The following is a 26,846-nucleotide window of genomic DNA, read 5'->3' as shown; positions in this document are numbered from 1 at the left end:
TAGTTGTCGCCGGCGCCGGCGCCGGCGATGGAAACTTCTTGGGTTGTTCATCCATACCTTCTTTGAAGATTGTTTCTTTCATCTTATCAGCTTCTGTTAAGAGATCAAACATCAGCTTCTCTCTCACAGCTCCGATTCCCTCACCATCATCCTCTTTTCCCGGCGACCTGAATTTCCGGGTAAACCGATCGTTTGATCCACGCCGGTCCACCATTTCCCTCTCCGTCTCCATCCTGCGTCCGATCGACTCAGACCCATTTGACCTCCGATGAACAGAAGAGATTTCTCCATTGGATTCCACCTTCGCACACCTCAAATGCCTCTGGTTCCCCCACTTCAACCCATAAGGTAAGGTGAAATTGTGCAGAGGTTTCGATCTTTCTGGTCCCATAGTCATCAAACACTCAATCCAAATGTCTAAACTTATTCCAATTACACACACCCACAAGCCCAAAATCCCAAAATTTCTACCCTCGCTAACCAAACAGACCAGAAAATGACTCAAAGTTCCCCTTCCTTTTTCACTTTAATTTCAAGATTTTGTGAAGAAAAACTTGAGAGAAGAAGAACTGAAAAAGGGGTTTCATAGAATTGTTAATCTTTCAATGTTTTTTGCCATTTTTCTTTACATTTATGTTGGATTAGTTTACGTATAGAGTGTATATATATATATATGAGGTAGCCAGAGAGAGAAGGGGCGGTTTTAACGTTTGGGTTCAGAACAGAGTAGGTGCTACAGTGCACGGTGGATTGAGGGTTCCTCAAAATATATTTCGTTTTTATCTAATAATATCTTATTTCTCACCAAATTATTATTTTTTAAATATTTTTTTTATGAATTGTTGTGAATTTTTGTGACTAGTATAGTTTATTATTATGTAGAAAATAAATATTTGAAATAAAATGTTTGTGTATCACGAGGTTCATTTTTGAAATCTATTTTCCGGGTTCAAACTCGTGGTCTCTAATGGTCACATGCTTAAATTTAAGGAAATTATTTTCTATTAAGATTTAGGTAATATGCACTAAACGGTCACATGTTTGGATTTGACGGTAAAGAGCTCGTTGTTATACCAAGTTATTTCTCTTCTTTGACGGAGTTATATAAGAGGGCATATATGTAATTTCAATTAAGGAGATGTATTGATTAATTGATTTACCTTGTTACTAGACTCGATTTGTAATGATCCGATTCATTCATAAAACATATTGACCGTAGAATTTAGGTAATGCACTAACGGTCACATATTTGAATTTTTCTTTTGGTAAGCAGTGAAGAATTACCATAATAACCAAACAATTATATCCAACGAGCACTCCAGATATATATTTAAGTCATTTCATGCGCTCTAATTCCATAGCCTCGAACAAAATAGAATCACTAGTTACAAAACTACTGATTCAAGTATCTACATCTACTTACTTTCTTAGATTATTTTAAAATAATCTACTTTTTCAATAATTTTCTTCTTAATCTATGTAAAGACATCTTTGTATATGTAATTGTCTCTCAACTACTTTCAATTTCTCGCTTTGTATGTGTGGTATATCCTAACACCCGATATTGTAGTTGTCAATTCTTTTTTGAACTATTTTAAATGTCTATCTTTGATCCATCTTAAACATTGGGCGCCTCATTCTATTGTATCCCCTGATGCTGATTCAGATTCTCAATTTGTCCTTCAGACTGGTTACCGAACTACATTCGAAAAATAGGTGTAGTGAAGATTCAACTTTATTGTCCTCACACAAGTAGCAAATGTCATCATATGTTTGTATATTAAGTCTGATCATCCTCTTTTAAATTAACAGTTTTTTATTTATTGGTGAGCCAGACAATAAATCTATCTCTAGGCAACATGACTAAATTTTACATTAGCCTAGCTTCATGTACCCTCTACGGTCTTTTTAATAGATCGTTATAACTTACACTCTTAAATAAGTCTCATAGTCAAACAAACAATACGAGCCATTTCATCTTTCTCATGTACAACTAGTGTATCACGTGCGTATATGCATCCATATATCTTGATTGCTTTTCATATACAACTTTTTGTTGTGTACAATTTTTTTCATATACAAATCATGTATACACATAATTTATACTCTTTCAATTTCTCGCTTTCTAGTGAAATGATTTAGGACCTCCATCAATTTTGTGATAGACTTTATATCTCCTTTGCAAGACAACATCAAGTCATCTGCAAACACAAAGTCATCGTTCAACTTTGTATTCTTACGATTTGGATGAAACTTAATATATATATATTCAGATTATTGGTCAAAAATTTACCGATAGAATTTAGGTTATATGTAGCTATGCACTAGCAATCACATATTAAAAATTGAGGATAAAAAGTTCGCTTGTTATACAATGACGGCTCAAACTAATTAGTGACCTAATTAAAAATAAATCAGAGGCTTAACTTTTAATTATTTTTAAATTTCTGAGATTCAAAGTTATTTCTTTCTTTTTAATAAAAAAAATTATTTCTTCCAAAATATTTTTTAATCTTGTGGTCTTAAACTTATCATGTGAAAGTTAAATTTAAAAATTGATCCAAAAAAATAAATATTTTTTAATGTTTTGAAACAAACTAAAAAAGATGAATAAATTAAAAAAATATAGTATATTCTTTTTTTGTTTAAAAAAACTTATAATAATTTTATTATTACTAAAAAATTGAGTCCTTCAAATTTTGGGACTTAAAGCGTATGCCTATTTTTTAAAGGCATTAAATCACCCCAATTGTTATACAAAGTCGCTTCTCTTTTTAAGAAAATTATAAGATGACATGGATGTGATTTCGATGAAATAAGTGATAATAATTTATTGATTCATATTGTTATTAGATCAACTCATAAATATATACCCGACCAATCCATTCAGAAAAAAATATTATCTTTAGAAACTAGGTAATACGCACCAACAATTTCATATTTGAATTTGAAGCTCAAAAGCTCGCATGTTATACGTCCAATACTTAAAATTTAATGAAATTTAATAGACTATAGTAAAAAAAAAAAATCGTTTATTACCAGATTACACTTCGTATAAAGTTTATAATTGCAGGGACTTGATCTAAAATTACACCAACCTCAAGGTATGTGTATTACTGGATCTTAGAATAGAGCAATGACTAATGAGTAATATTGATATTTCAAAGATAGTATTCTTTTTGTATCTTTCTTACTTTTAAAACTAATTAAATTACCATTGCCTATTTTACCCTTAAATGCATCATTTATTGGGGTTCATTTAATATATAAAGGATGTATTCTATTATGGGTCGTTTGGTGTGAAGAATAATACCAAATAGTTTTGGGATTAAATTATAGTACCACTTAATTTGTTGTTTGGTTGGCAAGTTCAGGATAACCTATCCCGGGATTAATAATTAGTACCGAGATAAGTTATCTCACCCTTTGGGTGGTATAGTAATCTCGGGATAACTTATTCGGGATAAAATAAGCACATGACAAAAATGTCTCTTTCAACCTTTTTGTTACATCACTTTTTACATTCATGAAGGATATTTTTGTAAACAAATAAATTGTTCTTAAAATTTACTATTTTGAATACAACAAACCAAACACTCAATAAAAAATAATCTCATCATAATTAATCCCATCATAACTTGAATTCAAACCAAATGACCCCTTAGAGTTGTCAACAAAGATTGATCCACTTCATTCGGGCTAACTCATATAGATTTTTAAAATTTGATTAGAACCGTCAACATGTCCAATGTGCCTAGACAATATCGATGGCTACATTATATTTAAATATTTTTGGGATAATAATTTTTTTTTAATTACTTATTGAACATTAAAAGATAATTTCAATTATTTTAAAAAAAAATGTTTTTCCTTCATACCGAACACACCCAAAATTCATTACATATAAAGAGTAGAGAAATGAAAGAAAACCATGCGGATCTTTTTTTTAGGAAGATATTTTTCTTCGTATCGAAACCCAAAATTTATTATAGTTATATTATATTTATAAATAGAGGTGATTAAAAAGCTCACTTGTCTAAACAGATAATTTATCTATATTTGTTGGTTATATCAAAATTTTATTTTAATTAATTAAGTTTAGTGCCTGCTCAAATATGTGTATTTATATAAAATGAAACAAATGGAATAATAAGAGAATCATTCATATGAAAACAAGGGAGTCGAGAATTGATGTTGAACATGTTACAATGAGTTATCTAAAGAAATTGCAAGACACTATGCTCGGATGGTAAGCACCCAATTCCTAGCTAAGGGTTTTAAATTATTATTATTTTTATTCAATAGTTGATATTTGTATTGAAGTTTGTGCACCATAGGACCCATATGAAGGAAAATGTTCTCTATCAAGAATTCTTCATACCCACATCTCGAACACGAGTCCTTTGAATATGACATGCTCTAACACCGTGTCGGGCTAAAATTTTCAGCAAGGATTCAAAATATAAAAAGTAAATACATAGAGAAGTCAAATAAAATTCAAATATCTATTACTTTTAACTATATATATAAACAGTGTAATTTTCTACGAAAAGACTCAGATGAACTCCTCGATCCTATCTGGCTCAACTCAGCTACATCCCATATAGGAGAAATATAGGCAAACATAAAGAACACTACACACTGCACTTTCAGAAAGACAATGCCCAGAGAAATTGTCTTTGTTATCAAGAAAAGAAGAAAGCAAAAGCAGCCAACTTACTTGACAAATATAAAATAAAAATCAAAATGTAACTTTGAACAATTAATTCAGTGCAATCCAATAACATCAACAACTATGTTATAAACTTAAACCAATGAGCATAAACACAAAAGATAAGAATAAATAACAAAATTGCATTTTTTTTTACACCCTTTTCTGTTATACAAGAAATTCAATAATTTCATCAAATTTCCAAACTATAGTTGTTCCATCATAATAAAATTTACCATTGATATCACAAAAAAATGATCTTTTCTTCAAATCTACTGATCTTCAGGCACTTTGTATAAGTCAGCTGTAATTTCCGTCAACCATAATCCCGGAAATAGCGTCTGCAAAAGTACGATCAATCAAATAACATATTCAATATAATTTCACAGGTGAATTGTTGTACAATCATACATTTAATTCAAAATGAGTTGTGATCGACTATATGAATTTAAGAAATTTATCATAAATCAAAACTTACGTCCAAATTTTTTTGAACCAATTTAGCTCGTTTTCTGGGTCTACGAGGGGGTCTATGTCCGATCATCGCCATGAAATCTTCTTCGATCTCTTTTCGTGAAAGGGGAACGGAATATTTCACCCTCTGTCTCTTCTCGCCGCTACAAGAAGCTCCGGCGGTCACTCCACCGGAAAATTCACTTCGAAATCTTGAAGATTTGTTATTCTCCGTCTTTAATGGCGGCAAACCGTTCATTTCCTTCGATCCACCACTTCCACCAGCTCCGGCGCCGGCGAGGACCCCGTTCGGCTCGTTACAAGCCGCACGCCGAGTCCTCAAGCTCCATGGCCTGGATAAGTCGCCGACGGCGGCTGCATCAGATACATCTACTTTCACATTCGTCGTCGCCGGCACCGGTGCCGGAGAATCTAATCCTTCCCGTAAAATCGCGTCTTTCATCTTATCAGCTTCTGTTTGAAGATCAATCATCAGTTTCTCTCTCACAGCTTCAATTCCCTCACCACTATCTCCGTTCACCGATCTGAATTTCGTCCGGTGCCGTTCCACCACCCCTGTTTCCCTCCGCCGTCCGATCAATTCCGACCTTGACATTTCTTCATCGGAATCTTCCTTAACGCACCTTAAGAACTTCTGATTACCCCACTTCAGCCCACATGGTAAAGAAAAATTATGTAAAGGTTTCGATCTTTCAGGTCCCATCGCCATATAAACACTTCCAAATCTTCAATATCAGTTTAAAACCATCAAAATCACAACACCCACAAGCTAAAAATCAAATCTTTGTTTCTTTTCCTTATAATTCTGTACTCTGCTCAATATTAAAGCAAATGGGGTTCATATTCTTCGAAAAAAAATTCAAGATTTGAACTTTTTTCTTCTTTGTGTGTTGTGTTTAGCTGAGTTTACGTGAAATCGCCGGGAATGTAAATATATATATATATATCGGCCAAACGGGAGAGAGGTAGAGAGAGAAGAGGCGATTTTAACGTTCAGGTTCTGAAAAATTGTAGGTGCTAAAGTGCACGGTGGAGTGACGTCTGCAATTTATATTTCGAGGGTTACCCATATTACGACGTCGTTTCTGTCCTTTTTTTATTTTTATTTTTTAATTCTACTAAAATTATTAGTTTTACCTTCGAACTATTGACAGCCTTAAAAATATTTATTTAGTTGACAAACTGAACTTAAATACACCCCGATTATCAGGGATGACAATGGCGCGGTGCGGGACGGATTGAGCTTAACCCGCAATTTTTTTAATTTACCCCACCCCGCATAATTTGTTTTATATTTTCTTTTTTTTCTAGTTAAGTTTGATGCTAAATAAAATTCATTAAAAAAAAGTTTATTTTTTCATTAAGTTGTATTAATTGAATAGATAGTGACTTGAAATTTATATTTTAGAGGTCAATTGGAAAACATGTAAGAAATTATATTATTTTGGAAAAAGGCATAAGTACCTCCTAGGCTATAATTGAAATCTCAGAGACACACCTTAACTAAACTAAGGTCCTATTATCCCTAAACTTATTTTTTTGTAATTTGTACACCTTTTGTCTTACGTGGCACATTTCGTGACTCCACGCAATTGAGGCGTGGGGGAGATATTTGGATGCCACGTAAGCCAAAAAGGTGCACAAAATTACCAAAAAAAAAGGGTTTATAGGGATAATAGGACCTTAGTTTAGTTAAAATGTGTCTCTGAGATTTCGGTCATAGTTTGGGGGGTACTTGTACCTTTTTCCTATTATTTTTTATTGAACATTTTCATTTACTATCTTGCTATCACTCTTATAACATGTAAAAAGTTAAAATTAAGTTGAACTCACATAAAATTGCATATATCCGTTTTAAAACTCACTTCAACCCATCACGCATCCCTCCCACCCCGCACAATCTTAAACCCGCCTCGCCCCGCCCCGCCCCTCCCCATTGTCATCCTACCGATTACTAAATTCTCGCTAAGTTTAGGAGTATTTTCAACCTTTCTCTCGGCGTTTTATTAAGGGGTCGTTTGGTTTGAAAATGAGTTATGATGGGATAAGTTGTGTTGGGATTATTTTTATTGAGTGTTTGGTTTGTTGTATTCAAAAATTTTAAGAACAATTTATTTGTTTACAAAATGCCCTTCATTAATGTAAAAAGTGATATAACAAAAGGGTTGAAAGAGACATTTTTGTCATTTACCTATTTTATCCCAGGATAAGTTATCCTGGGACTACTATACCACCCTAGGTTAGGGATAACTTATCCCGGTACTAATTATTAATCACGGGATAAGTTATTCCGAACTTGCCAACCAAACAACAAAATAAGCGGTACTATAATTTAATCCCGGGACTATTTGGTATTATCCCTCACACCAAACGACTCCTAAGAGTCTTATACTCCTATAAGAGTTTGAGACCACTTGTTGGAACATGTGGCAAATCAAGGGTCGATTATGTTTTGTTATTATAGTAGATAATATTTTTAAGACTATCACTAGCTAGTTCAAAAAGGAAACAAATAATTTGCGTCAAATTCAAATCTTTTATTTTGTTGGGCAAATATGTAATCTTTTTTTTTTGCCAAATTGTAATACCACTAGGCAATACGCCCAATTTTATTTTTTTTATTTTGTTTTCTGAAATTTGTATTTTCAATCCACAAATCATTACAAGAAATTCATTTTGGTCCTTGAAATATTGAGAAAATGATTCTTTAATATCTGGAAGTTGGGATTTCTCAATTATATCGTATGTAGCCTTGCACATATATAATTATTGAGAAGAAAGTCTAAGCAATTCCCTTCGACTAATCAATCATTTCAAAAAGATATTTCAATTAAGATAAATAGAATAGTCAAAGTTCAAATGTCTAAATAATTATATTTTTGAACTAATATCATTTTATTTATTTGCTAGTAGTATGAATTTATATGTAACTATATATAATTCAATTGGATACTCAGTATTTCAAATTTTTTAAGAATGTATAACAAATATTATAATATCGAAACTATAAAATCAAGAATATCGATTTCAATATAATATTTGATATCTATCATACTATATTCGTCCTTAATATTTGATAGATGAATGCATACCAAATACCAAAGGAAGGAGTCACCGGTGTAAATTACTCAAATTAATATATGCTGTATTAATCCATACTATTTGGATTAAAAGAAGGCTATATTAAAGTTTTGCTTAGTGTAAATATTAGTTATGGAGATTTTGTAATACATATTAGTTTAATCAGTTTTGTCGTTTGTAGTTTATATTTAAGAGATAAATGAGTGTGACTGAGCAGATAGTGTTGGTCTGATCACTTCAGTGATTAATGAAAAGTTACTTAATTATAAAAAAATAATAATTAAGGGATAAAAAAATTAATATTATTGTAACATACGTTAAAATAGAAAATAGTCAAGTGTAAGACATGAAAGAGGATTTATCATTTTCTAAATTAAATTACTTAAAATTGAAATAAGCAATTGTATTTATATAATCGATCAAATCACATGGCAATTTAAAATATGGGATTAGTGAATACAAATTTAAAATAAATATGAGAGCAAATTGGGTCTCTAAGATCCAACATATTTCATAATATGAACACCATAAGATAGAGGTAGTTCTTCGGGATGACTCAGTTGGTTTGGAGGGTGATTATCCACATGGATGACTCGGGATCGATCCCCTCTCAATGCCTTCTGAGTCGAGCATGTCGCATAAGGCTTGCCTAGTGCGATTTAAGATATTAAAATATTTATAGTTAGTTTTATATCACTAAAGTTGCTTAAATTTTAATATCAATATTTATATATTGTAGATGCTCAAAATCGATTTTGATTATCGGGTCGGATTATTTTGATATGAATCTTTTGGTATTGTATTATTTTGTGTTGGTTCAGGGCAATACATGACAAAAAAAAATCAGCTTAGTTTTTCAAGTAAAATTATTAGTAAAATCACTGTAAGTTAGTTTTGTATCAATAAAGTCACTCAAATTTTAAATTAATAGTTTATATAGTATAGATGATCAAGATCGATTTTGATAAGAATCTTCTGATATTATAGCATTTAGATGTTGGTTCAAGACTAAATATGATAACAATAAGGATTGTGGTGGAGTGGTAAGTACTCATTTATCCTTAACTAGAAATTCGGGTTCAAGTAATCCCCCTGAGTACAAAGTCGTCTTTGTTAGAGAACGCTACATTACTCTCCATTATATAATTTTAACTTGTGTTTTGTTTGAAACTGTTAAAAAAATTTGTTAATAGTCAAACCCTTAAGCTTTTGGATGACTTTTCTATCTCATTTTAATTATAACTAAACTGCCTCAATTTATTTCCTTAGCTTATATTCTTTATACCTTATGTTTGAATAACTCAAATAAAGTACCACACGTTTCAAAAATTGAAATGAATTAGATATAAATGTTTCAAAAATTGAATTGAATTAGATATAAATGTGGAAAGTTTTTTACGAAAATAAAGTGTAATTTAATTAGTTTATATGTCCAATCACATGTACTACATACGTTATGAAAAACAAGTCATATATAGGTAAATAAATATCTACTTATCAGTATATCTCGATCTGAAATTAGTTGGAATCTAGGGAACCGTGCCCTTTCCTCTCCCCCAACAACATACATCTCGTACCTTTGAATCGCTAAAACTATTAAAAGAATAACAAAAAGTCATTTGGTAGTTTTTCAAGCTAAAAATGTCACGATATAGAAAATGTGATTCTTTAAAAAGCCAAGATCTCATAAGAACTTGCTAAGTTGATCTTATAGCTTAGGGATTTGACGTCGATTTTCAAAGCAAGTTATTACCAATTATAAATATTACTCTTTTATTTTGATTTATCAGACATACTTTCTTTATTGATTTATTTAAAAATAATATCATAATTTTGCGGTGAAAAATAATTTACTCTTCACAAAATTCTGAAGAAGATGAAGAATTTTTCTTTCTAGATATCAAGGGTAGAATTGTGATTTTAATATATTTTAAAAAAATTAATGACACAAGTTACGATCCTATAGTGCATGAGATAGACATATTTAGAAACAATATTGATCAAACACAAAAGTAGTGTGCATTAATATAATAAAATAAAATATACTCAATTTCTAATTAAATGGTCAAACACAAAAGTAATGTCCATTATTATATACATTTGGTAAAACGTTTGGTGGATAAAAGATTTAATTTCCCTCGAAGGAAAAGTATATTATATAAAATTGACCACAAATTCAGAAAGGTAAAAAATAGTATGTATTAAAAATAAATTATTTAATCATTGTTTAATGATGAGGTGATTATTTCTTTAGAAACGATTTTTTCAACGGACTGCTTACCCAAATGAAAACGACTTATAAAGTTTAGAATGTTTGAAGATAAAGAAAGTTAGAAAAAACCTAATCCCTATATATAGCTAGCCTTTACTAAATTAAATATATATTCTTAGATATTTGTTTGTATAATTTAATTGGTGTCGTAGCGACTAGCGTTACGGTGACGGTTGATAGTTGTGATGGTGAAGTTAATTGATGTTAGTTGTTGGTAGAGGCGAAGTTAGGTGGGGGTTTGTGGGTTCAGACGAACCCACTAGCTTTTCCATAGATCTTGTATTTGTATTGAAAAATTAAATAAATATATATATGTATATTAGCTTGTGAATCCCCAAACTCCTAATCTTGATTCTGCCTCTGGTTGTTGGCGATACTGATGGTGGTGGCTAGTTGAAGAATATGTAAGGTGTTTGGCGATGTGTTGGGTGATAGTTAGCAGTTAGCACCAGTGCTAGTTATGATGGTGCAGGTAGTAGGTAGTAGGGATTGATCGAATGGTGATAGATAATTGATAGTAATGGTGGAGGTGGCGGGGATGATGACGTTTGATGGTGGCCGTGAATATATTATAATGATGGAGGTGATAGATATTATAGCTACTAACTGTAGTGGTTGGCAACTGGTTATCAATGTGATTGTAAAGAAAGAGGTGGTTGGTGGTTGTGTCTGGCGGTTGGTGACGCTAATGTTGGTCGATAATGGTGATGGTGGTAGTGAATATAATTACAATGATAAAGGTGACAAATATAACAACGATTGACAGTAGTGGTTGACAATAGTAATAGTTGGTGATAGTCATAGTTAACACCGTTAATGATAGTAATGATTTTGATATCGTATTAACCAACAATCCAATACAAAAATTCTCTATGTGACCAACATTACTAAAATATTTATGTTAGCATTTTCTTATCAAAAATAATTTTTATTTTAGAAAAGGTGTGTTGGCCCGACCCACAACCTAGGCCGACCCAACTCAAATCGTTAAATATCAAAATCTCTATAAGCTAAGCCCAACTAAATTACGTTGATTCATATTGACAGTTCTAATTAAAATGACTAATATTCATTATTAATAAAGTCATAACTTTTTTAGAAAAATATTATTCAAGGAAAAAATAATTAAATTGTAATTTTATTTGGGATCTGAAACGAATCTCTTGCAGAATAATGCAATAGAAAACTTTGATTAGAAGGTAAAACAACTGTATTTAATTGTTCTGTTCCATGTACTAAACATAACCAATTAATAATATCAGAAAGGAATCGAAATTTCTTTTAATTTTATATTCTATTGTTTCTGCTGCCGATTTGGAAATCGAAATTTCTTTTAATTTTAAATTCTATTTTTCTGTTCCAGATTTGGAAATCTTTCCCTCCTTTTCTGGGCGGAGCCACCTTGTGGTCAGGAGGTTCATTCGAATCCTTTATATTGATAAAAAATAATAAACTTTATGTATATATTGTAGATTTGAATCTCTTTCGGTTAGTCCGTGTGTCTACTTTTTCAGATTTCAAACCCTCTCAGTGAAAATTTTCATTAGTGAAATCATAACTCCGCTACTACCGCGTAAGGTCCGAGAAAAAAAGTGTTCTCTAGTAACAAATATTTTTCATTACGTTCAAACTCCAAAATTCGGTTAAGAGCAAAGAGATTCTATCATTTCCGCCATAACTCTTATTAGTCTAGATTTGAAAATCGAAATTATAGCAACTATGAGTCCATTTGAATTGATTTATTTTAAGTATTTTAAAGACAAATTAGTTTTTAAGTATTTTTATAGTATTGCATTAAAGTAAAATAAAAAATATTCTTAATCACTTGATTTAAAATCAGAATCATGAAAAATAAATTAATTTTTTTTAACTTGATCCAAATATATTCTAATGAATCAAAATTTCTTTTATTTTTTTATTATATTTGTCTTATGTCTGTGGAACGCGATTAATCTGAATTGATATCGCGTAAAGCCCATTTTTAAAATAAAGTGGAACTCAGAGAGAACCCGCTCTTTAACGGCTACTTCACTATAATAAAATCCAAATTGACACCGACCACAAACCTTTTTCCAGCCTAGCTTTCCACATTCTTAAAAAAAAAACTTGACAAAATTAGTCCTTTATGTTTAAGGGTAATGCCTTTTTAGCTATTCATGAAAGGTGAAAAGTAAATGATTAATCATCTATTTTCAAATGATAATGATTAGTGGCGTAACTACACTCATGTCAGAGTGTCCAATTGGACACCTTTCATCCAAAAATTATATCGTATAATAAGTAAAATAATAAATAAAGTGGTTAAATAACATATTTTGGACATCCTTGACACGACAATATGATGTAGCCCAGTAATTTTAGGCGCCTTAAAAGAGCAAAGACACACAAACTTTAAAGTGTTTATGTGTTCGAATCTCATTAATAGTAAATTCTCTGCCACTGAAGATGATTTATGATGATTTGAAAACGTGAAAAGTAAATAAAAATTGAATCTCGAGTTCCTCCCAATTTTCGTCAAATCAAACATACCTTCAATATATTTGATAGAGAGTAAAAACATTAAAACATAAAGGATTGAAATTATTTAGTATATACTTAAGGGACTATTTTAAACCGAACCTCAAATATAAGGGACCATTTTTGTCATTCACCTCTTTGAAAATAAAAACACCTTTTTTCACCAATAAATTGCTCTACACAGTACCCAAGAGAACACTACAAATAAATTCCAAAACAAGAAACATTCTTCAAATTCAAAAGTGAGAGTCACTTGAGTGAGCTTTCATCTCAAGTTTCTCTCACATTTTGAACTTAGAAAGTAAAAAAAAATGCCTAAAAAAAGTTCCCCTGTTTTTCAGAAAGTTTCAAATCTTCTAAACATGTCAATTTTCTTAGCAAAAATGAGAAAACCCATAATTTCTCTGAAAAATGCGAAGAAAATGAAGAAATTTAGTCTTCTTAAGCATTACAATTATGGGTATATTCAAGAATACCAATTTTCTCCTTCAAATACACCATTGATTCATTACTATAACAGAAAAAAATCATTCAGAAAACAGAGGAGTTACAGAGATATATGCTCTGTTTTCTTTATTTCGAGATGTTTGGGAATGGCGAAAGGCGAAGAAGAAGAAAAAAAGAGAAGGTACCCAGTGTTGGAGTTGGAGAGATTAGGTTCCATGGAAGAATTTACAGATTTTCATGGCGACGATGATGATGATAACGATGACGATGATTCGGTTGATGAGAGAGCTGAGAAGTTTATTGAAAGGTTTTATGAAGAAATTAAATTGCAAAGACAAGAATCATTTTTGGAGAAGTTTAATGCAATGATTGAGAATTGATGAGAGCAGAACCAAAGTCGGAATTAGAATTTTAAATTTAGGAGCTTTAAATTCTAAGGAAAAAAGGTTATTGGGTTTCTAAATGATTTTTCAATCAAAACGTAAAGCTATTAAATTCTGTCAAACCTTTAAGCGGCTCGCTAGCTCAAGAAGCACAAGAGAATGAGTTTTCCTTTTTCTATTTCTTTTTTAAAATTTTATTTTATCTTTTTGATGGTTTTAAATTTTAATTTTTTTAAAATTTAATTTTTGGTGTTTGGGTTTAGGTTGGTTTGTGATGATATTATATTTGATTTATTTTTCTCCACATTGGTTTTAATGGCTGTGGAGATATTGCTGTTTATTTATTTATATTTATTTTTGTAATGTTGTTGCTGTTTAACAAGTTTGTTAGCTGGTTGTTTCAAATTATGTAAATTGAAATGGATTACTTTCTCATTTTATAGTTAGTACAAAAATATTTGAAGAACATGATTGTAGAATAATGTAGTTAATGGGTCGTTTGATTGCTGGTTAGAATGAGAGTTATTTTGTATGTTAAAATTAGTACGGAACTATTCCATTCGTTCACTTCTATTTGTCACATTTTAATTTGACATATCCATTAGGAAAATAAATTGTTGATATAGGTATTTTATCAAACTAACCATATTAAATGATGTTTAGTGTTAAATCTTGAAAATGATTTGAAAAAAGAGTATTTAATGCTAAAGATAAACATGAAAAAATATAATTGTGAATTGAAACGGACAAGAAGTAACATAATCTTGTTGTAAATTGAATGTACATAATTCTTAGGTGTAATTCTTATCATTATTTTAGTAATTAACTCACACCTACATGACCTTTCCCATGATCTTCCACACCGCAACTTTAATAGTTAATGTCATGTTATAATGTTTATAATTTTGTATATTTGTATGCAACACTAAAAATAGAGGCATAAAGTTCATATCGTACACACTCGAGAAATAAAAACAGAGGCATAAAAGTTCACAAAAGTTAATTTTTCTTTTTTGTAAGAATTGAGATTCCCACCATTGAAATATTACAACTTCACAATGCCAACCAAAAAAAGAACATGTCCATAGACTAAAATTACAACACCTTCTTAATTCTATAATCTTATATGGATTGACAGCTGAAGATCAGCCTAGTTTTATGGTACATCACAAGAATCATGCATACAAACACAAAAAACACCACCTATAAATATATATTCCAAACATCACTTCCCTAAAGACAAAATGCATCTGGTAAAAGCACAAACTAACAAATAGAACAAAGAATATATGAAGGGACTTGTTCCGGCAGCGCAATACCTGCCCCCTTGGCGTTTGATTTGGGATCAAGTATAGAACATAGATAATCGTCGACTTTTCAGTTCTTTTTATCGGATCCTTTAAGGTTAAGGTTGAACCATCTTTTCTTTGATGACTTGTCTTTGGAGTCTGAGCTTCCATCTTCCCCTGGACTATCGGTTTTATAATCTTCGCCAAGGACTTTACTGCTACTTCCATTACTGAAATGCCCGCTTCCACTGCCGCTTAGATTAGCAATTGACCTTGAAACTGTGAATGAAGAGTGGATGCTGTCTCTTTGTTTCAGCATCTCATCGACCTTTACAAACAGAAGTATTTAATCAGTGCAAAGGAACAATCAGGTAATTGAAGGAACAAAGCAAGGTAGCGTCTAAACAATCAAGAGACGCATTAATGATGGCTCTAAATTCTAATTAACTATTCCCGAGTCACTAATTTTTTCATGAGAAATAAACTTGAAGAACTTCGAGGGGAATCGGGAACTAGATGAAAATCATGAGTTGGACATAACATCTCAATACGAGCACATTTATGAAAATGATATTTAGACCATGAGACTAGCAGCAGAAACTTACAGACAGCTTCTCTTGGCTGTATCTGTTGGTTACTTCCTGGAAGTGTGCCAATGCCTGTTAACATCACATGGAAAGTAGTACAATGAGCATATCTGAAACAATCTATCACCGATCATAAATATTGTCCAGAAGCAAACCTTTCTATATTCGATTTCAAACTGCCGAAGCTCATTTCTCTTCCTCAAAATCTGAGCCTCGATTTCCTTGAGCTTAACAGTAGTATCCTCATATGACTTGGCACAAAGAGCCTCAATTATATAAGTAGCTGGCTTAAAGAAATTATCTCCTGCAGAAATCAGATCAAAATTCATCCTTCAGAATTTAGCATTGGACAATCAATCGGGAATTAGAAGGTGTTTTGCAGCAACAAAAAACAAGTATTCAGCAATATAAGTAGCTCCAACCATAAACAGCGAATATGTGAGTGCCAGCTTTTAGTTCTGAGACCTCACAAGGTTGAAGGCCCTCCAGCTTCTTAAAGAAAGCAGCTTCAGGGTCCTTAGCCATTGCTAACTACAATATTTCAAATTATTTATTAGTTCTGACTACACTGCATTAATGGACTTGACCAATTGGTTGATATTCACATACCGCATTTACAGTTGAATCCATTCTGTACACCTGAAAGTGCAGGAAATACATTCCTGCTGACGTTACCTTACCCGTTTTCTCACTATCTTCCTGTATACAATGACAATTCATCAGGTTCATTAAGAAAATTTTGATCAAGTCAATTACCTGGTTAGAGTAAACTAGGCATGCACAACATGTCCATTTAAAATACAATACACTTTTATTAAGAAAAAATTGATCAGTCAATTACCTGGTTAGAATAAACTAGACAGGCACAACATGTCCATTTAAAATACAATACACTTGCTCACAAATCAGTGTGTTCAGAACTAACAGTCAAAAAGAAATACTCGAAAGATAACTGTAACAAAAAGAAACACGGTTTGCAGGCAAATTTAATCTAGTTACGAGCATGTTGAGCTTATATATCTGAAGATAAAGAATAAGAAGTCCAGTATCTGCTCTGCACAAGTGAGTTCACTCGAATATATAAGCCTCACAGCTGATGCAGATTGCAGACCGTGAAGAGCTTCAAAATCAGCGAACATCAAGAATGAGGTCTAGTTTTCCAAAGCAGTTGATTCATACTGTCAATTCAATACTTTAGTGAACTGAGATCTTACAAACATACAGCCTCATCTACTACACTGGCTCCTGACCATAACTTTCCACGCCCGCAAATAAGGATGACTCATGAGCCATATAGCTAGAAACTTAGATAACCAAGTAAGCTTTGTTCATGGTTCCTTTTTTTTTTTTCCGTATATATTGGTCTGAGATGAATTTAAATTGAGAAATATGGTCAGTGAGAATTCGTATAGCAATATAGCAAACCCTACTTGTTTGGTTGAGATTTAGGGGTCATTTGTTTTTATTAAGATTCAAATGTCTGAATCTGGATACACACTAAGATGTTGTCTGAATCTGGATAGTGGATTCACATCTAAATATTAAGATGTTATCTCCAAACTGAATACTGAATAATTAAGACTATATATTTACATATATATATATATATATAAAATTTATTAATAAGTAACCTTTAATTCTCAAAAATGCTAATTTGTACTATAGTTTACAGAACCTAAAATGTCAAAAGAATACAAATCTCTCCAAAATCTCTCATCTTCATGTTATCACCCAACCACCCCCCTTCCACCACGAATCCTAAATACTCTGCATCTCTTCCTCAAATCCACCCCACCAAACAATCCAAGTTCATCCTTCCTCTTACGTGAAAAGCCCTCCTGTTCACTCCCTCCCATCGTCCCTACTACCTATTAACCAACCTCACCATTTCTAGGACTCCTTTATGACAGAAAATGCCTAATCCCACTTCACCATGACAAAGTGGAGCTCCAACCCATTTCAGAAACACCCTGATGCTTTCCTCCATACTTTCTCAGTATACCTGATGACCCAACTACTTCCTCCCTCTTTGATTGGTTCTATATATTCGAATTCAACCACAACAAACAATTGAACATCTCCATCGGTGGCCCACTTCACCAGAAATAGCTGCCAGAGCAAGAATTGACGTCGCCAGTTCCTCAGAAGATTCCGGCAAATGCAAGAGACATGAAGGTTTTTTTATTTCGTCGAGATGTGAAGTTCTTCACATATAGAAATATGGGCATGACTTTTGCTAACAAAAAAGTGAAAGTTAAGATCTTCATGGTGTTAGAGTTGATTACAAATCTGATTCATCCAGACCCATTTAAATCCATTTAAGATATTTTAAAACACAAAACAAAAAACCACTTAATGGACTGAAATCTAAACCATTCAGATTCAAACCCCTAATAAGTGCAAGCAACTAGGGCCTAGTAGTAGTTGTTAAAAGTTATGTTGGTCACAACAAAAAAAATTGCAATCCAAGACTAAGCTTTAATTTCTCAACCAGAGTTTAAAACAAAAAATATCTCAAGACTAAGCTTTAAATCCCAGGAAAATCTCATTAAAGCCATAGAGATACATCAAGATAAGCGCTTAACAAAACAGGACCTAAAGTTGCAATTCAAGAACATTACTTCATTACAATTTAAGGAGAGTTGTTTTCTAATTCATTTGTTTTTTATGAGAATTTGTAACATCTTTTCTGATTTGTTTTTTTTTTTCTTTTAAGAAAAGAATAGGTGCTTCTTTCCTCAATGCATAGATTACTAATCCAGCAACAATCATAGAGAAAGTTGTGTCTGTACATGCTCGAAATGTCTCCCAAAATTGAGTATGGAATGAAGAGTACACATATCTTGATTTGGTTTTATTTCCAAAACCAAAATAAATGCTTTTATTAGAAGCTTGATGAATCAGCAACTACCTGGCCACCTCAAATCACTAAGAACTCTACATCAATTAAAAATATCTTGAATTCATAATGGAACCAAAAACTGTAAAATGCGGTACCTGCAAAGCCAGGCCATAACCTCCATTTGCATCTTGTTCAAAATACAGTAGCTGAAATTATATAAAATTTAGTTTTAACATTTCAAGTCATGGAAAGGTAGAAAACACAAAAAACATGAGATATCTCGGCATTGCTTACGAAGTATAAAAGTAGGACGAATAACTACCATAAAAATTCTATTGATCTGGAGTGTACCTTAAACTTGCTTTGAGCTGCTGAAGTAACTCTAACTACAAGCCCTGCCTCTGCTTGTTCATTGCTAATCGTTACACCGAAAAAATGGGCACTTTGCTTTTCAACCTGCAGCAAAACCAAGCTAAAAACCTTAATACAGCTGATGTGTTTTATCCTGCTAATTGAAAGAGGAAATCAAACGCTACCTTTCCACTAAGTGATGTCCCGATTGGAAGAGGGCGGATTGTGACAGTTCCATTCAAAGCTTCTTCAAGAACATTAGCAGACACAGTCGTTTTGATGGGAACGCCCAACTTGCTATAAGAGAGATAAGGAAATTCAAACACCAATAATTTACTCGAAAAACAAAGTTTGGTACAATGATTACCTGAACAATGCTGCAAACATTGTGTTGACAGTTCCAAGATTAGACAAATCAATTTCCATATCTGTTCCTTCAGCATCAATAGCCTTAGAATTTTCAAGATCAAATGTCAGAGGAAGACGAATAGTACATGCTCGTGAGCATCTAGGAACTATAATCAGTTAAAAGTTGCCACAAGTATTAGTCAATTGGGAGTCTGTCTAATACATAAACCATGCCCATCATACCTGATTACAATTAAATACGACAATTTGGATAAAGTTGAAAATGGCATAAAAAAGAAACTATACATGTACCACTAGAGAGAGTACATGTATACGCGTCTCAGTGTGTGAGCAACCACCTTTTAAAATCCATGCATACATAAAGAAATCATTGCAAAAAGAACACCAACACAGGAATCCAGCTACTGTAATATTTCATAATAGCAGTGGAAGATAACCAATGCCATCAAAATTATTAGCTTGAGTCCATCTTTGACCTTCTCAAATTCTTCCACTGAGTTTTCCTATAGCTCCCCAACCCACCCACACCAACAGACAGAACAAAAAGAAGATTTGTTCAGCTCCAAAAAGTCTAGACCAAACATTTGCTCCACTTCTTTTATATGAAAAAATATGATACAATAACTATACCTCAATCCCAAAGTTATTGGGGTTAACTAAAACTAAGAGCTCTCTAATACTAAAAGTTCTCTAAATCTCAAGTTTATCTCTATACTGGCATACAAATCTCTAACCAAACTAAAGTTTCTGACAAACGCCAGACTTAATGTGACAGACTAACAATGACTAAGCCTTAATTCAATTAGAAGATTTGTTTTTGACAAGGTAAAAGATTAATTAGTGGTACTTTTTTCTTCAATTGTATTTTGTTCTTTAGCTACTTCTCATGGATCCCGAGAGCTTATAGATCATTTAAGATTTCCTAATCCATACACGATACAAATCAAAGACTCCTAATGTAATCCCATAACATACAACTACGGCCAGTGTTTTGGACGGCGAGAGGCGACAAAAGGCGACAAGGGCCTGCCTCGCCACGCGGCGAGGCGAGCGGCGAGGCGCTCGCCTTTTTGAATCGAGGCGCCAATTAATACCAAAAATTAAAAATATTTAATTGCATATATAAATATCCAAAATTTCAATAGCAATAACATAACATATATAAATATCCATTAAAAGTACTCCCACAAAAGTTACAATTAACCGAAATAATTATAGAAGATTTTTTTTTTTAAATGTAGGCGGGCAGTGGGCAGTGGCTTCAGTAGTTCAGTTCTTCTTCAGAAATCAGACTTCAGTCTTCACAATAAAAAACAGAGGGACTGAGAGAGTACTAAAAACAGAGCAAAAGAAGAGAAGAGAGATTGATTCGAGAAAAGAAGAGAAGAGAGATTCCAGTCGACTTCAAGCAGTCCCTGAGCAGCAGCAGCAGTCACGACAGTCGACTTCAAGTTTCCAATCGCAGCAGCAGCAGTCGCGAACTCTAATTCCAGTCGAGGGATTGATTTCAAGTCTCCAGTCGCGAAATGAGAAGGAGCAGTCGCGACATAAGTTTGAAAAAATACCCAAAAAAAACCCTAATTTGATTATTTAGCTTTTTAATTATTAAAATTCAGACTTTAAAAAAAAAAACAAAAAAGGCGACGCCTATTACATCGCCAATTCCACGTCACCCCTCACCTTGGCTCGCCTTTTTGATCTCGCCACGCCTCGCCTGAAATAGGCGCAAACCCCTCGCCTCGCCTCGCCTTGTCGCCAAAGGCGAGAGGCGCTCGCCTTTAAGAACACTGACTACGGCAACTACATTTAAATCTCAATAGGACAATGCTATATAAAATCACGTTCAAACATATTTCCTATTGTAAGGTATATAGTTTAAACAAAAAAAATTAGAATATGTGGTCCAAATTTCTAAAGTCATTGCAATATTCGTGCAATGCACGTACTTGGGACTTGTCTATAGATTACAGGGAAGCAACTTAGTAATTTTGACTTCTCATTAAATGATTTTGATACAATGGACATTTAGTGTTTATCTTATTTGATTTCTTGAACGGCCCACAAGGTTTTCTGTCAAACATCGAACAACAGATACCCATTTTCATTTTTGTTTGAGACAGTTAACAAAATCCATAAATACACAGTAGCTCAAAACATAATTAAAAAGACATTTACTTAAAGTCATTAATCTAGTAGTAAAACCACTTTGCATGAAAATTATGTAATTGACAATGGATGTGGACAAAGTACCTCAAAACCTGCCATATCATATTGCCTCCTTTTTTCTGGATCAGATAGAACACCATAGGAATATGCAACCTCTTTGAAGAGTTCTGAAGCTTCAGGTATTGTTAGCATTCTTGTCAGGATGATACCTGCCAATAATTTAGATTGTGTATGGCTACTGTATAAGAGATTTTTTCTTCTAAAATAACTAATGTATAAGAGACTATCTCAAATCAAGAAATTCCCCCCTTTATCAAACAAAAGCTTATCTAATGCATAGAGGCAGGCAAGAAATCAACAAACTTCCCTACATCTTCACCCTTAAAACCCATTCTTCCCTCTATGACCCAACCTATCATTCCATCACAATTAAACTTTCCATGTAAGAAACTCCAGGTTCCACTAATAACTTCAACAAACTATTACACAAGCATAGCTATCATCTATCTACTACTCAATTCTCACACCACCTCAACCTTCAAACTACTAGCTTCAATTCTTGGATAGCTAATAACGAGTTCCATGCTAAAGCTAACCATATCCTCAAAATGCTTGATACGTCTAACTAAATACATAGCAAAGCAACACGCCACATTTTGGTTTATGTACACCACATGTAAGAACATAATGCACAATTCTCACAACAATAACTCAATTAACCAATCAACTACACCTCGTAATCACACTTAAGTACATATATAAAACATTACGACAGCGATAGTATAACTTCAATCAATCAATCAACTTAGCCTCTGTCCAAAACTATTATAATCCCCTGCAGACTCATTCCAATCCATTCAAGTCCATTTCACAGCTCAAATTGAGTCTATAACATTCCAACACCAAATAATTTGTCCAAACAGATCAACCCCAATTAAACCAACCACAATAACCATAAAACAAAACTCTTTCGAGTAACATGAGGATGACTTACTTGAGTGCAAGCTTTCTGTAAGCACTTTTAATCTCTTGATCAGATGAATCCCTTGCTACAGACAATACCTCATATGGGTCTCTCCTTACAGCTGGAGCTGATGACCCCTCCATTTTCGAACCAGCCATAAGCACAATTTCTTCCTCCCCTAATTCTAGAACCTTTTTTTTTTTCAAATTACTTGCAGTGTATCACTCAAATAGCTTTCTTGTCTGCAAATATACAGGCAGAGGAAACTTATACACACACAAAACAATTAAAAAATCAATCTTTCTGTGAAAAGTCACAAACCCATCAAAGTTTGAGAAGGAATAGAGGGGAATTATGAAGATTTTTCACGGAATTCAAAGAATTGGATCGTCTTTTCATCTTCTTGGGATTAATGCTAACAAAAAATGGAAAAAATAGCTGGAAAATGGACCAAGAGATCTAACAAAAGGATTTTGAATTGATAATTGATGTTGGGAAAGGGAGAAAATTAGGGTTTTGAGGAAAATTTACAGGATGTCAAAAGGAAGAGTGTGTGTGTGTGTGTGAGAGAGAGAGAGAGAGAGAGAAGGAGAGCGCTAAAGCTTAAAAGACGAGTTTTGATTTGCTTCTGAATTCGAAAAATCAATTACCAAAAGGGTATTTTGGGAAAGAAATTGAATTTTATACAAATATGGAAGGGTCAAATTTGAACAAATATATCACAAACGGATGTGGTGCATTGGATGGGCTGCTCCTCTGTATGGAAAAAAAAGTCTAAAAATAAAGATCTCCTAGCTTCTAAAAGAAGTATTTTTCTTAAAAGCTTCGGTAATAGCAAAAGCGGTCGGAACGGGCTTCCCAATTAGAAGCAGTTGAGGCCCCTCTCTGATCATTCCTGTCGTTTGGTGGATCCGTTCGGATAAGGGAAAACTCCAGAGATTTCTTTGAAATAAGATTTATCAGGTGCAATCAACAATGCCCCTACTCCGTACCCATTTTGATTAGTCGTGCCATCATAGTCAAATTTCCATGCCCTCCTCTCTTTACAGTCAAGTGGCTTTCAGCTCATTTTTCGTGACAGTTATTTCCTCGTCTGGAAAGCAATCCTTAAACTCATGTTCTTCCTTAATAGGGTGCAAGATGTTCTGCCATCACCCTTCCTTTTTGTTTATATATGTGATGTCGAATTTAGAGTATGAAAAAATCTTTGATAGAAAGCGCTTCCCCGAATGAATATATGAAATAGCTAACTTTAGCTTATTTTCTCTAGTTCGTGAATTATTTGTACGTAAAAAGGGGCTATGAAGAGAGTAGAATGTACTTAAATCTCATATGAAATAACTAATTTTAGCTTATTTTCTCTAGTTTGTGAATTATTTCTACATAAAAGTGGGCTTCGAAGAGAGTAGAATATACATAAATCTTATTTCTATCTTATAAGGTAACTTTTATCTTAGAAGAGGTAGAGAAACGGTTATCAATATGTTCTTGATTTAAGGAACACAAAAAATTTAAAAACTCAACTAAGAGGAAGGATCAAAATTTACTCTTGAACTATGTGAAAGGATCAAATTTATCCTTACATTATGCAAAATGGTTAGATTTGTCCTTGTTCTTTTCTTTAAAATAGGTTAAAAATAAAAGCAAACTTGGACAATTTTGTTTAGTTCAAGAACAAATTAACCCTAACTAATAATGCAAAAGACACATTTAATGTCAATTATTAGCCGAAGACAAATTTATTTCGTTTCACATAATTCAAGGATAAGTCAATTTTTTTGTCGCTATGAGACACGAATTAGGATAAGACGTTAGTTGGATAGAGCATTGTTTCTCTTATTCTCCTATACTATTAGTTTTACTATTAGTTGTGGTATTACTCTTATAGTTTCTTGTCCTTTGAATTTTGTTACTATCTATGAATTTTTACACTTCTATAGCAGTAAACTTTCATGAAATTTACTAGTGAAATAGTCGAGATGCATGTAAGTTAGCCAGACACCACGGTCATAAAAGAGTTGGTGAGTAGTACTTTAATTTTTGGCTAGTAAAATTTTTATTAGTTCTTCATTGATTTTATGTTGGTGTTGCAATAATAAAATTTCTACATGTTTGGCCATTGATTTTTTCTGCAAGGTTAGTGAACTACATTTAGGCCTCATTTGTTTTCATTAAGATTAAGACCTCTAAATCTGAATGCACGTCTAAATATTAAGATTTGCATTAAGAGTTAGGTGTCTAGATCTGAATACACATCTGAATATTAAGATGTGGTCTCCAAATCTGAACAATGAATGATTAATGTTTGTTTTCAATATCTGAATGTGCCTATGAAATCAAACATTATATTAATAAAATGTTGTAAAAAATTCATTTCAATAAAAAATATTATTTTTTGATTAAAAAAATATCATAATCATCAAGCATAACATAAAAAAAATTACAAATAAAAAATATTTTATAGTGTAATTCTGAAGCCACTATAAAATACTAGTATTATAGTAATAAAACATTATTACTTCTGCATTTATAACCTGAAAAACCAAAATCACAGGACACTTGTGTTTTATTCTACCACGATTAGTGACAAATAGTTGAAACTCAAAAATTCCTAAGCAACATAATTTTTTTCAGTGAAACGAACATTAAATGATTTAAAATAATGTGAAGTCATGCTTTTGAATAGCGAATATGAAATAGACAATTGGACGAAAAAATAAGTAGTCAAAAATCGGGGTTGTCTTTCAATGTTTCAGCCCACCTTCTTGACTCTTTCTTAAAGTAGTCATAAGAGTTAAAATTCCAAGTCAACTAACGTGTTAAACGGATGAGGATACATACAAATATGTGGTGCACAACAAAAATATAACTATACATAAATGCAGAAAAAACTATATTTTATATTATAGTATACAATTTAGTATGTTTTCATTAAATTCTTTGTCAATTTTCTTGATTTCGTATCAAATGGTGATGTTTGGTTCAGTTGTAGCGCAGAATCAAATTCAAAATAATAGTAGTTGTGTTGATGAATTCGAGTGTGGGAATCTTGGAAATGTGAGTTTTCCTTTTTCTGTATCTTCACAACCTGATTGTGGATTGTACAGTATAGATTGTGATGTTACTCCCAATCCAACAATTCATTTCGGAGAAAATGTTTATAGTGTTCTGGGACAACGAAACTTCGATGGTTTTCGAGTTTTAGACCATAGACTTGAGGAATTATTGGCGAATAACAGTTGTGGATCTTTCGATAGAAGTATATTGTTTCCAAGTTCTCCTTCTATCTCGTTTAGAATCAATGAACGAAATCTTACTTTGTTTAGATGCAACAACAGTTTAGATATCAACAGAAGCATGAGTGATAATTATTTTCGCGAATATCTGAATTATACTAAATGTAGTGGCTTTAGTATATACTACAAGTATCCTAGTAGAGGACGGGTAGGTTCCTCAGATGCACCAGAGGGAGATATTCCGGACAGCTGTTCACCGATTCAATTGCCAATTAGATGGAACACTTCACAGTCAAACGCTTCGAATAGTAGCTTGTTTGATCTGTTAACTGGGAATTTTTCAATTCAGTGGAGCCTGTCTGATGATTGTAGTAAATGTTACTATGGAGGAGGTCGATGTTTAACCGATAGCAGCAATAGATTTATTTGTTCCACTTCCAGCACTGATCCCAAAGGTAAATTTTACTTCTGAAGAGAAGTTAATTAACTTAGTTATTCTTCCCTACACTGCAATAAAGTTTAAAAGGTTTCTCCTATAAAACAAACATACTGGACTCTAGTATGCTTGTTTAATACCGTTGGGTTTTAAAGGTGTGAACAGGAAATGAAGTGTTGTGACTCTCTTGAAGGGTTGTGACTATGCCGAAGGGTTGTGACCTGTATGAAAGGTTGTGTCATTTCTAAAGGGTTGTGACCGGTTGAAAGGTTGTGTCTTTTTCAAAGTGTTGTGACCTTTCTGAAAGGTTGTCTTCTTTCCAAAGAGTTGTGACCTTTACCCTTTGTTGGCTATAAATAGAGAGACTTTCTCTCATTTTTCTGCATCGAATTCTTCCCTTCTCTTGCATACATTTCTTACAAAACAAAATCGATCGATCGTGTCTGTGTGTGTGATTCGTTGTTGTCATTTCGAGTTCGTTGAAATTATTGAAATTTTGAGGTACCGTTACTTCTTTAATGGTTAATCCATTTTATCTTGGGAGGAATTAATCTGCAACCTCGAGTACTTGAGGGGATTAAATTTCTTAAGGACACACAGTGGGTTCTGTGGACTCGGATAGTTCTTTGTGTTTTTCTTTTCATCTTTTATTATTTCTGGTTTGCTAATCTGAATACAGGAGATAACAAACTTAAGAAATTTAATATTGATGGTATTTTCT

At 32.8% G+C, this 26,846-nt stretch overlaps 4 protein-coding genes and 1 pseudogene across 6 annotated transcripts in view; 2 read left to right on the top strand and 3 right to left on the bottom strand.

The window, feature by feature from the left end:
- LOC102591618 (uncharacterized) overlaps positions 1 to 726 on the bottom strand; it is a 2,122-nt gene extending 1,396 nt beyond the window's left edge. The window contains exon 1 of the mRNA XM_006360386.2: positions 14 to 726. Coding sequence (XP_006360448.2) covers positions 14 to 397 — 384 coding nt within the window. The 5' untranslated portion in view covers positions 398 to 726. The remainder of the gene's footprint in view (positions 1 to 13) is intronic.
- A 4,055-nt stretch (positions 727 to 4,781) lies between these two features.
- On the bottom strand, positions 4,782 to 6,193 carry LOC102591290 (uncharacterized). The gene is made up of 2 exons (XM_006360385.2): positions 5,190 to 6,193; positions 4,782 to 5,052 (listed from the first exon to the last, which is right to left on the bottom strand). The coding sequence occupies exons 1-2, from the start codon at positions 5,892 to 5,894 to the stop codon at positions 4,984 to 4,986; spliced, it is 774 nt and encodes a 257-aa protein (XP_006360447.1). The 5' UTR covers positions 5,895 to 6,193; the 3' UTR covers positions 4,782 to 4,983.
- A 7,097-nt stretch (positions 6,194 to 13,290) lies between these two features.
- LOC102590943 (uncharacterized) lies at positions 13,291 to 14,089 on the top strand. The gene has a single exon (XM_006360384.2). The coding sequence runs from the start codon at positions 13,367 to 13,369 to the stop codon at positions 13,880 to 13,882; it is 516 nt and encodes a 171-aa protein (XP_006360446.1). The 5' UTR covers positions 13,291 to 13,366; the 3' UTR covers positions 13,883 to 14,089.
- A 791-nt stretch (positions 14,090 to 14,880) lies between these two features.
- Positions 14,881 to 23,087, bottom strand: LOC102590594 (chaperone protein dnaJ 15-like; annotated as a pseudogene). The gene is made up of 11 exons (XR_368347.2): positions 22,484 to 23,087; positions 21,574 to 21,698; positions 19,322 to 19,404; positions 19,140 to 19,251; positions 18,955 to 19,059; positions 18,759 to 18,809; positions 16,371 to 16,460; positions 16,184 to 16,292; positions 15,917 to 16,065; positions 15,780 to 15,833; positions 14,881 to 15,502 (listed from the first exon to the last, which is right to left on the bottom strand). The product of XR_368347.2 is annotated as a chaperone protein dnaJ 15-like (transcript).
- Positions 23,088 to 25,376: 2,289 nt separating this feature from the next.
- Positions 25,377 to 26,846, top strand: part of LOC102598998 (probable receptor-like protein kinase At1g67000) — an 8,744-nt gene continuing 7,274 nt past the window's right edge. For both annotated transcript variants that reach the window (XM_015314818.1, XM_006360406.2), the window contains exon 1: positions 25,377 to 26,144. In XM_015314818.1, the coding sequence (XP_015170304.1) occupies positions 25,421 to 26,144 (724 nt within the window). In that variant the 5' untranslated portion in view covers positions 25,377 to 25,420. The remainder of the gene's footprint in view (positions 26,145 to 26,846) is intronic.

This window comes from Solanum tuberosum, unplaced genomic scaffold (genome assembly GCF_000226075.1).
Source record: "Solanum tuberosum cultivar DM 1-3 516 R44 unplaced genomic scaffold, SolTub_3.0 scf00322, whole genome shotgun sequence".
Lineage (NCBI taxonomy): Eukaryota > Viridiplantae > Streptophyta > Magnoliopsida > Solanales > Solanaceae > Solanum > Solanum tuberosum.
Note: the sequence above shows the minus strand (reverse complement) of the source record. Positions and strands in the feature narration are given on the sequence as shown.